The 10,562-nt window shown below is 48.4% G+C and overlaps 1 protein-coding gene across 1 annotated transcript; it reads right to left on the bottom strand.

The window, feature by feature from the left end:
- Positions 1-3,063: 3,063 nt before the first annotated feature.
- Positions 3,064-5,612, bottom strand: LOC135981777 (uncharacterized). Its single transcript, XM_065585963.1, has 2 exons — positions 4,628-5,612; positions 3,064-3,633 (listed from the first exon to the last, which is right to left on the bottom strand). The coding sequence occupies exons 1-2, from the start codon at positions 5,202-5,204 to the stop codon at positions 3,158-3,160; spliced, it is 1,053 nt and encodes a 350-aa protein (XP_065442035.1). The 5' UTR covers positions 5,205-5,612; the 3' UTR covers positions 3,064-3,157.
- Between the last annotated feature and the right edge of the window lie 4,950 nt (positions 5,613-10,562).

Here is a 10,562-nt window from a genome sequence, read left to right as displayed (position 1 = left end):
CTCTTTAGGAACCTCTGTTACATTTTTATTTGCATTCAAGTAGCATCAAGAGGTGCCAGCTGCAACTGAAACCCATCATGCTAGGTACTGGATAAACAGAGAAGAGACAGTTCCCGGCCTGAAAAACAAACAAACATACAATAGACAAGACAAAGGGTGGTGGGAAGGGATACAAATTGGAAAAAGTATTAGTGGTAGAAATGGATCCAAACATCCCAAACTTTAGGGGACGTTCAGATTGAGATCTGTAACCAAACTCCTTGGCACAGGCCCATCTCTAGCAGCAAGTCAAAACTTGTAGAGCTGTTTAGATGTCACTTTAGTAAGCATAAATCTTGGCATCACTTAAACTCTTCAGGAGTTCTGGTTGACTCAGGCTTAGGAATCACAAAACTCAGCCTTTAGTAATTCAGCTTTAATTCAAATGAGTGGCACTGATAAGGCACCCCAAAACCACTTCATAACAATCCTGGGTGAAACAATACAGATGTGCCATGTCACAGGGTGAGCTGGCCTTTTAAGTAGGTTGGGGCTCAGCCTCACCTGTTGTGACCCACAGACCTCTTGATGCCAACTGGCAGAGGGCACAGGGGTTTAGGGATCCCCTGTGTTTATCAAACAGGGTTATGTAATGTCTCCAAAGAAAGCTGAAACCGATGTTCTCTAGGTCTTGCAGTTAAAGGTAGATCACTCAAAGGCAGCATGCCTTGAGGCAAACTTCTCCAGACAGGAGGTGGGAGACACTTAGGCCTTGTCTACACTACGAGAGTAGTTCGATTTTACTTGCATCGAATTTTTGTAATCGATATTGCAAAGTCGAACGTGTGTGTCCACACTAAGGACAGTAATTCGACTTTGTGCGTCCACACTAACGGTGATAGCGTCGACATTCGAAGCGGTGCACTGTGGTCAGCTATCCCACAGTTCCCGCAGTCCCCTCTGCCCATTGGAATTCTGGGTGTAGCCGGCAATGCCTTCTGGGTAACAAAATGAGTCGAGGGTGCTTTTGGGAAACTGTCGTCATCCGTCCATCACTCCCGCCCTCCCTCCCTGAAAGCGCCGGCGGGAAAACAGTTCGCGCGCTTTTCCAGTCATTGACAGCGCGGACGCCACTGTACTCCGAGCATGGAGCCCGCTGCGACCATCGCTGCAGTTGTGGCCGCTCTCAACGTCTCGCAGCTTATCATAAAGGTTTCCCTGAGGCAGATGCAGAAAAGTCAGGCAAGGAGGCTACGGCACCGCGGTGATGTCCTGAAGTCTGAGAGTAGCACAGACCTGTCAGAAAGCAGGCGACCCAGCGCCGAGGACATCACAGTGGCAATGGGTCATGTTGATGCCGTGGAACGGCGATTCTGGGCACGGGAGACAAGCACTGAGTGGTGGGACCGCATAGTGCTGCAGGTCTGGGATGAATCCCAGTGGCTGCGAAACTTTCGCATGCGGAAGGGAACTTTCCTGGAACTTTGTGAGTTGCTGTCCCCTGCCCTGAAGCGCAGTGACACCCGGTTGCGAGCTGCACTGAGTGTACAGAAGCGAGTGGCCATAGCCCTGTGGAAGCTTGCAACGCCAGACAGCTACCGGTCAGTCGCGAACCAGTTTGGGGTGGGCAAATCTACCGTGGGGGTTGTTGTGATGCAAGTAGCGAAGGCAATCGTTGATGTACTGCTGCCAAAGGTAGTGACCCTGGGAAACGTGGAGGCGATCATAGATGGCTTCGCAGCGATGGGATTCCCAAACTGCGGTGGGGCCATAGATGGAACTCACATCCCTATCCTGGCACCGGACCACCAGGCCACCCAGTACATTAACCGAAAGGGATACTTTTCCATGGTGCTGCAAGCACTGGTGGACCACAGGGGACGTTTTACCAACATCTACGTGGGATGGCCGGGCAAGGTTCATGACGCTCGTGTTTTCAGGAACTCTGGTCTGTTTAGACGGCTGCAACAAGGTATTTACTTCCCGGACCACAAAATAACTGTTGGGGATGTGGAGATGCCTATAGTCATCCTCGGGGACCCAGCCTACCCGCTAATGCCCTGGCTCATGAAGCCCTATACTGGCGCCCTGGACACTGAAAAAGAACTCTTCAACTACCGGCTGAGCAAGTGCAGAATGGTGGTGGAGTGTGCTTTTGGCCGTCTCAAGGGGAGATGGAGAAGCTTACTGACTCGCTGTGATCTCAGCGAAACCAATATCCCCATTGTTATAGCAGCTTGCTGTGTGCTCCACAATCTCTGTGAGAGCAAGGGGGAGACCTTTATGGCGGGGTGGGAGGTTGACGAAAATAGCCTGGCTGGTGATTACTCACAGCCAGACAGCCGGGCGATTAGAAGAGACCAGCGGGAAGCGCTGTGCATCCGGGAGGCTTTGAAAGCAAAGTTCCTGAGTGAGCAGGGTAACCTGTGATTTTATAGTTTGTGTACTGAGAAGCTAAACCTGCCCCCGTTTCTTTACCCAGGTAATGTTGACTATCCTATCCAGTTACATACCCCCTTCACCCCCCCTCCAACACACGTGTCGAAATAAAAATAGTTCTACTTTGTTAAAGCACACCGTTTTCTTTAATACTGTTTTAGCGGGAATTTTTTAAAACTGGGACGCAGACTGTGGTGCGGGGCGGGTCTAGTGTTGTGATGCGAATGCAGCTTCTAAACTCAAGGATTGACAGGCTCCGCTGCGGTGGGATGCTTGTTTCAACGGAGCCTGTCAACCCTCCTGATCGGGACTGTGTGTATGGGAGGTCTATTTGACTTTGTGGCAGGGGGAGGACGGTTACAGATCCCATGCTGTGTGGCTCTGTGATCCTGTCTAAGGACCGGCGCTTAAGATCTGTAACTGCCCTCCCCCGCCACAAAGTCACAGAGCAACCCCCCCCCCCAACATTACATCAAAACAACCTCCCAGACTAACCGGGGCAACTAGTCACTGCATCACTGCACTGTGTATGTGCCCTGCTGCTGTGCCTGCCCCCGACTATGTACCCTGCCAAAGGAGACTGTCCTGTCCAATTTCCAACCCCCTTTCCCCTCCTCCTCCAAAAGAACATGATTGAAACAGTAGTTAACAGAAACGAATTTTTTATTATCAACTACACATGGCATTGGGAGGTGAAACTTGGACGTGGGCTTGTGTCAGGCGGGAAGGAAAGAACTTTTCAAATTTTGGGAAATGAGAGCCTTCTGCTACTAGAGCTCTCTGCAGGGGTGGAGTGAGAGTTAGCAGGGACTCTGCCGCCTCTCCTTCTTTGCACTTTGGGTGAGGTGGGTATGGGACTTGGTGGCGGGGGAGGGCGGTTAGAGATGGACTGCAGCGGGGCTCTGTCCTCCTGCCTCCGTTCCTGCAGAACATCCACAAGGCGCCGGAGCGTGTCCGTTTGCTCCCTCAGTAGTCCAAGCAGCGTTTGAGTCGCCTGCTGGTCTTCCTGCCGCCACCTCTCCTCCCGATCCATGTTGGCTTGGTGCATTCGGGTCAAGTTCTCCCGCCACTGGGTCTGCTGTGCTGCCTGGGCTTGGGAAGAGGCCATAAGCTCAGAGAACATGTCCTCCCGTGTCCTCTTCTTCCTACGCCTAATCCGCGCTAGCCTCTGGGAGTGTGATTCCAGGCTAGGTTGTGAGACAGTCGCAGACGGGGCTGTGGAAATGGGAAAAAGGGAGTGAATTCCTCTGAAAGATAAATGTAGTTGTGAACAAAGAACATAGTCTTTCTCTGTGAACAAGACCATGCACAGCACCTTTCACATGCGCACTCAGCACAAGGTCGAATTCTCGGCCTTCGCATTCTGTGCCTGGGGTCTTGAACAGCACATTTGAGAAGCGAGGCAGCACAACGGAATTTCTGTTGCAGGCAGACATGGTAAGCCGTACACTTGTGGCAGTTTAAAACTTTTATATTACCACTGGCCTCATTTCACATTTAAATCAATGTCAGTCCCTGCTGCCAGCAATCCGGCAAGCGGGAACTCTGCCCCTGTCCCACCCCCTCGCGGCTGTCCCCGGGAATGATCCCTTTCGGCTGCCCCTCTCCCGCCTCCACCGCGTGGCTGCAAACCAGCGGTGACAGTTCTGTAAAGGAACGGGAAAGCAGTCCCAACACTAACATTCCCCTACCTAATTAAAAGCAGGTCACCATGGCCGACATCACCCTGATGAGGATCTCCGAGAGCGACAAAGAGAGAATGCTCCGGGAAAGCCTCCAAAGACCAGGGCCGTATGCCGCCCTGCTGTGCAGAGCAATGATCCCCGAGTACCTGATAATCTCGTGGCGCGGCAACGTGTCGTACTTCGGAGGACCCAATAAGGCCGCTCTCCCCAAGAACCTCATGCAACGGCTTTCAAGTTACCTCCAGGAGAGCTTCATCGAGATGTCCCAGGAGGATTACTGCTCTATCCCCGCACATATAGACCGCATTTTACTGTAGCTGCAGTAGCAGGGAATACACAGTAGAGCGGCTTGTGCAGGACAATCACTGAAAACCGGACATTGCTAGATTTCTTTTCAAAACTTGCACTGCCCCTTACTAAACCGTTAAGCGCCTAGGGCACACTAATCATGAACAACCCATTCTTTTAATTGTTAATATTCCTGTTTTGTTAAAAATAAATGTTTAGATGTTTACAACACTTACTGGCTGATCCTTCACCAGATTCTGTGTCCGGGGTAATGGCTGGGGACGCTTCGTAGGGGATCTCTGTAAGGGTGATGAAGAGATCCTGGCTGTCGGGGAAATCAGCGTTGTGAGAGCTGCCAACTGCCTCGCCCTCCTCATCTCCTTCCTCATCTTCCCCGTCCCCTAACATGTCTGAGGAACCGGCCGTGGACAGTATCCCATCCTCAGAGTCCACGGTCACTGGTGGGGTAGTGGTGGCGGCAGCACCGAGGATGGAATGCAGTGCCTCGTAGAAACGGGATGTCTGGGGATGGGATCCGGAGCGTCCGTTTGCCTCTTTGGTCTTCTGGTAGCCTTGTCTCAGCTCCTTGATTTTCACGCGGCACTGCGTTGCATCCCGGCTGTATCCTCTCTCTGCCATGTCTTTAGAGATCTTCTCGTAGATCTTTGCATTCCTTCTTTTGGATCGCAGCTCGGAAAGCACGGACTCATCGCCCCACACAGCGATGAGATCCAAGACTTCACGATCAGTCCATGCTGGGGCTCTCTTTCTATTCCCAGACTGCACGGCCATCACTGCTGGAGAGCTCTGCATCGTTGCCAGTGCTGCTGTGCTCGCCACGATGTCCAGACAGGAAATGAGATTCAAACTGGCCAGACAGGAAAAGGAATTCAAATTCAAATTTTCCCGGGGCTTTTCCTGTGTGGCTGGTCAGAGCATCCGAGCTCGCACTGCTGTCCAGAGCGTCAACAGAGTGGTGCACTGTGGGATAGCTCCCGGAGCTATTAGCGTCGATTTCCATCCACACCTAGCCTAATTCGACATGGCCATGTCGAATTTAGCGCTACTCCCCTCGTCGGGGAGGAGTACAGAAGTCGAATTAAAGAGACCTCTATGTCGAACTAAATAGCATCGCAGTGTGGACGGGTGCAGGGTTAATTCGATTTAACGGCGCTAACTTCGACATAAACGCCTAGTGTAGACCAGGCCTTAGGGTATGTCTACACTGTGATAAAAGACCACAGAACAGCCGTGGCTGGCCTGTGTCAGCTGACTCAGGTTGCGGGGCTATAAAATTGCAGTGTAGATGTTCTGGCCTGGCCTGGAGCCTGGACTCTGAGACCCTGCAGGCAGGGAGGTCTCCAGCCTGAGCCCAAATGTCTACACTGCAGTTTTACAACCCCACAGCCAGGGGCGGCTGTATGTATTTTGCTGCCCCAAGCCCGGTAGTCAGGCAGCCTTCGGTGGCATGCCTGCGGGAGGTCTGCTGGTAACGCAGATTCAGCGGCATGTCTGTGGGAGGTCCACCAGTCCTGCGCCTTTGGCGTACCCACCGCCAAATTGCCGTCGAAATCGCGGGACCGGCGGACCTCCCGCAGGCATGACTGCAGTCCTCACGGTGACCGGCAGGCCGCCCCCCGCAGCTTGCCGCCCCAGGCACGTGCTTGGTGCACTGGTGCCTGGAGCCACCCCTGCCCGCAGCCTAAGTCAGCTGACCTGGGTTCTGAGACTCAGTGCTGCGGGTTTTTTATTACCTTATTTCCTTGGTGGCCCATGATGTAGTGTGTGTTTTATAACAGGAGTCTATTAGCTTTCTGAGTCAAATGAAGAGTTTGTGTAGACTTCAGAAGAAAATTAACAGGAAGAGGTAAACAGTGGCAGGGGGCAAACCCAGTTTTCAGGTGAAGATTACTCTGGTCTGATATATCTGGGGGTGCAGAGAGACACTCCAGCATCCTTCAGTCTGTGAAGACAGGCTGCCAGCAGCCTTGATCTTATTAAAGGGGGATTTCAGCCATCTTGGTTGAAAATGCGGAAAAAAGACTTGGGGCAAGCTATCCTTCCCCAGGGGATAGGAAACAGGCTTGTGACTCTGAGTAAAGTTTAGGCTCTAGAAAGCATGTTACGACCTTAGTTTATAGGTAACCATTTGTTTCCAATATTCTTACTTTCTAACATTTGAATCTCTGTTCTTTGAAATTAAACTAATTCTGGTTTTGATTATAAATATATCTAAGTGCTGTGTGTTAAGCAGAATGGTGAACCTGGGCTGAATCTAATAAGCTGGTGTCTACTATTCCTGTGGGAGTAGAGGAGCTAAGAGCTCTGTAAATGTTCAGTGGAACAGGGGCTGGGCACTCCAGAGGGATGCTTGCAGGAATCTAAGGTTGGTGTGTGCCTATCTGTAACCTGTGTAGAGAGAATGAAACCTGCTGAGGCCTGGAAGATCGTGCTTATGTTGCCAGTGGCTGGTGGAGTCAAGGAGCGGATCCACTGCAGGCACAGGCAAGTCTTCCGCAAGCTAAGGGCAGGTGATGGTGAGATGCCTCACAACCCTGGGTTGTGTCACACCTGTGCCAGAAATAGCCGACCTACCTCGAGGAAGGGAAGGAGGGCACAAGGTCATATGACAAGGGCATGTGACTAGACCCAGGCCGGCTGGGAAATTAAAGGAAGCTTGTGTTAAATCAGGAGGAAAGCTCCAGGGAAAATAGATCTGTGTCTAATAGGCCAGTGAGGAGGCTGGGGATGAAGGAAGAGGCTGAGGCCTGGGGTAAACAGCCCAATTGTTTAGGACTCTAGGGCTGGGAACATGTAGTGGACAGTGGGTGTGGGTTCCCCCAAATCTGACACTTTGTGAGGTGGTACTGCCACCCCTATCAACAAGGTAAAGGCAACACTGATTTGAGGCCAGGAAGCTAAAGCTGGAGCACTAAAAGCCTGTGGTGGAAGAGGCAAGACCCTGAGAGGAAAGACAGTGCTGAGCAAGAGTCTAGGGTGTAAAACACATTTCTGGGATGAAGGCACTATACCCCTGTGAGATTTAAGTGTGCAAGTGAAGACCTGGGGGTGTTTGGCATCTCTCAGTTTTTTGGGCTGTGTTTTGCAAAAAAAGGTTTTTTTCTCCCCGCCCTCACCCAAGACTTTAATTTGTCCCTACATCCTTTAAATGGGAGTGTCACTTACAAGCTTTGCTCCTATTTTTAAGTAAGCAATGTTGAAAATTCAGTTGTGCCTTTAAATATATCACCATCGAACCAGACTCTCTCTGCTATTGCAAGTAAGACTCATTGACTTCAGAGAGGAACAGAATGGGGCCCTGAGCTGCAAATGCAAGAGGTTTTTGCCTCAGTTTCTCATGGTAGATTTTAAAAAAATATCTATATATAGGCTACAACTCTCCATTTAAAGAGAGGCTTACTCTAAGAGTCAAACAACACCCTCAGTTATTCTACTTTTGCTTCCACAGTGTTCCTCTGGATTTAACCTGGTGTAACAAAAGAGCAGAACTCAGCCCTATAACAGTAACAGAAGTTAGTGTAAAGTTCCCAATTTGTATTATTAAAATATCCCATTTCATGGTTTTCTTCAAAAAAGATTTTATTTCCAACAGCAAAGTACAACTCACGGTAGGCAAAGTGCCAAGTACTCTCCACAAGACTCATGTTCACTTCTGACTCATTGAAGGATGAGTACAAATAAGTAAAAAGCATTAACAGTAATCTTCACATTTCTGTTTGTCATCAAATATACAATCACAGTGCAATTTCCTCAGAAGTGTCAGAATTGTTGTCTGGGGCATTATGAGAATGTGAAACTCTCTCAGGTTCCCTAGAAGTCACGGAAGGTGTAGAGGGACTACAGCAAACAGTTCTTCAGCAAGTCATCTTTCTATGATCCAATAAGAGGTGCAAGAATTATATGTGGAGGCTCTACCTCACCCAATTAACCTTGCTAAATTCCCAAGGCACTTACAACATAAGTAATCCCAATTTAATGTGCAGGAGCAAATTCATTATCCACCTCCTCAACTGTAGCTACCATTTCCAGTTTTAGGATCCTCTCCCTTCATCTCATACATATGCAGCTATACAGTGGTGCTAACCTTGTATCTGAAAAGATTGATGGTGCATTCAAGTACTGTAATGCTGCTCTTTAGCTAGCTACCGGGAAGTGCTGCTGAACACATACTGTCATTTATCCCAGCAGCAACGATTCCACCTGACAAATGAGCATCGAAATTGGCAACAATCTTAAGATTTTTTCTTCCTGAAGCACTGTGACTAAGAGCAACCAACAGAACCACTAGTTGAGACTACTCTCTGGGACCGTAATGTTTATGTTCCCTTTTGTTGCCTGTTAAAACTCCAGGGCAGACGGACTTTCATAATGTATTAAATGAACTCATCAAAAAAATTGCTCAACCAGAGGAATGTAGATCAAACCTCCACATGGCATAAAAGTATGTAGTTTATATGAATACTATAGAAGAATGTTTAACATGTCTTAGATGAGATCATAGTGACTCATAGGAAAGGAATCACACATATTACAGTCCACACATCTAACAATTTTAACACTCCTGTTTCCTTTTCAGATGAGTGCCTGTTATTTAACAACATCTACAGGTAAGCAGTAAAGAGATTCAGCTATTTGAAGCCTTCTGAAAATAGCTGCTCATGGATTATTTCAGTCCTTTCTCCCTAGCTAAGGTCCATTTTTGTGTAGTGCCTTCTTCATAAAAGGGATATACTGCAATGAAAACAAAGCTATTTGAGTAGCCTTGTTTAATGTGCACTATGTGCAGCTTAGTACTTACAACAAATCTCTTTTCAGAGCATCAAAGTCTAGAACTAGTCAAGATGAAAGGGTGGAATTGGACCAATTCCTGACTCCAGACACAAGACTGTTCAGGAATTCTGGGAACTGAGCTTTGGCACCAAACACCATCTGGAATGTTTACCATTGTTGTCGAGGAAGTTTTTGACAAGAGCTTAGTCTTTATATTCTGAATCCTGTAAAGGGATTAGAAGCTGGAATTCAAAGACTCCTAGGAACTACAAATGCCATCTCTTTAGCCTAAGGCTTTTTGCTAGTAAATATAATACCTAGCTCTTATATAGTACTTTTCATCAGCAGACCTCAAAGTGCATCACAATCTTTAACGTACATATAACATACCCTCAGGTATTTTATAAACAGAACAATTTATCTGCTCCCACACTGCAGACTTAATACAGTAGAATAGATACATAGGCTACACAGCCAATAAGATTTTATATAAACATATGAAATATACTTGAACATAGAATCATAGAAGATTAGGGTCAGAAGAGACCTCAGGAGGTCATCCAGTCCAACCCCCTGCTCAAAGCAGGGCCAACCCTAACTAAATCATCCCAGCAAGGGCTTTCTCAAGCTGGGCCTTAAAAACCTCTGAGGATGGAGATTCCACCACCTCCCTAGGTAACCCATTCCAGTGCTTCACCACCCTCCTAGTGAAATAGGTTTTCCTAATATCCAACCTAGACCTCCCCCACTGAAACTTGAGACCATTGCTCCTTGTTCTGTCATCTGCCACCACTGAGAACAGCCGAGCTACATCCTCTTTGGAACCCCCCTTCAGGTAATTGAAGGCTATCAAATCCCCCCTCACTCTTCTCTTCTGCAGACTAAATAAGCCCAGTTCCCTCAGGCTTTCCTCATAAGTCATGTGCCCTAGCCCCCTGATCATTTTTGTTGCCCTCCGCCGGACTTTCTCCAATTTGTTCACATCCTTTCTGTAGTGGGGGGCCCAAAACTCGATGCAATACTTCAGATGTGGCCTCACCAGTGCCAAATAGAGCAGAATAATCACTTCCCTCGATCTGCTGGCAATGCTCCTACTAATGCAACCCAATATGCCATTAGCCTTCTTGGCAACAAGGGCACACTGCTTCTTGTCCACTGTAATCCCCGGGTCCTTTTCTGCAGAACTACCACTTAGCCAGTCAGTCCCCAGCCTGTAGCAGTGCATGGGATTCTTCCGTCCTAAATGCAGGACTGCCTTTTACAATTTTCAATTTCTATGCTGTTAATTTATTTTAAAAGTTTGTATTGCCTGTATTTTGCACGTTGTTCTTCTGTACTGTTTTTTTCCATGCAAATGTCTATTTTTAGAGCATAAATTTG

This window comes from Chrysemys picta, chromosome 2, assembly GCF_011386835.1.
Source record: "Chrysemys picta bellii isolate R12L10 chromosome 2, ASM1138683v2, whole genome shotgun sequence".
In the NCBI taxonomy this organism is placed as follows: domain Eukaryota; kingdom Metazoa; phylum Chordata; order Testudines; family Emydidae; genus Chrysemys; species Chrysemys picta.
This window is presented reverse-complemented; position numbering and strand designations above follow the sequence as displayed.

Coding starts and splice junctions, on each gene's coding strand:
- LOC135981777 (XM_065585963.1), bottom strand. CDS start 5,204: ATGCAGAGCTCTCCAGCAGTGATGGCCGTGCAGTCTGGGAATAGAAAG. Junction 3,634..4,627: donor ATCTGGTGAAGGATCAGCCA/GTAAGTGTTGTA, acceptor CCATTTCCACAG/CCCCGTCTGCGACTGTCTCA.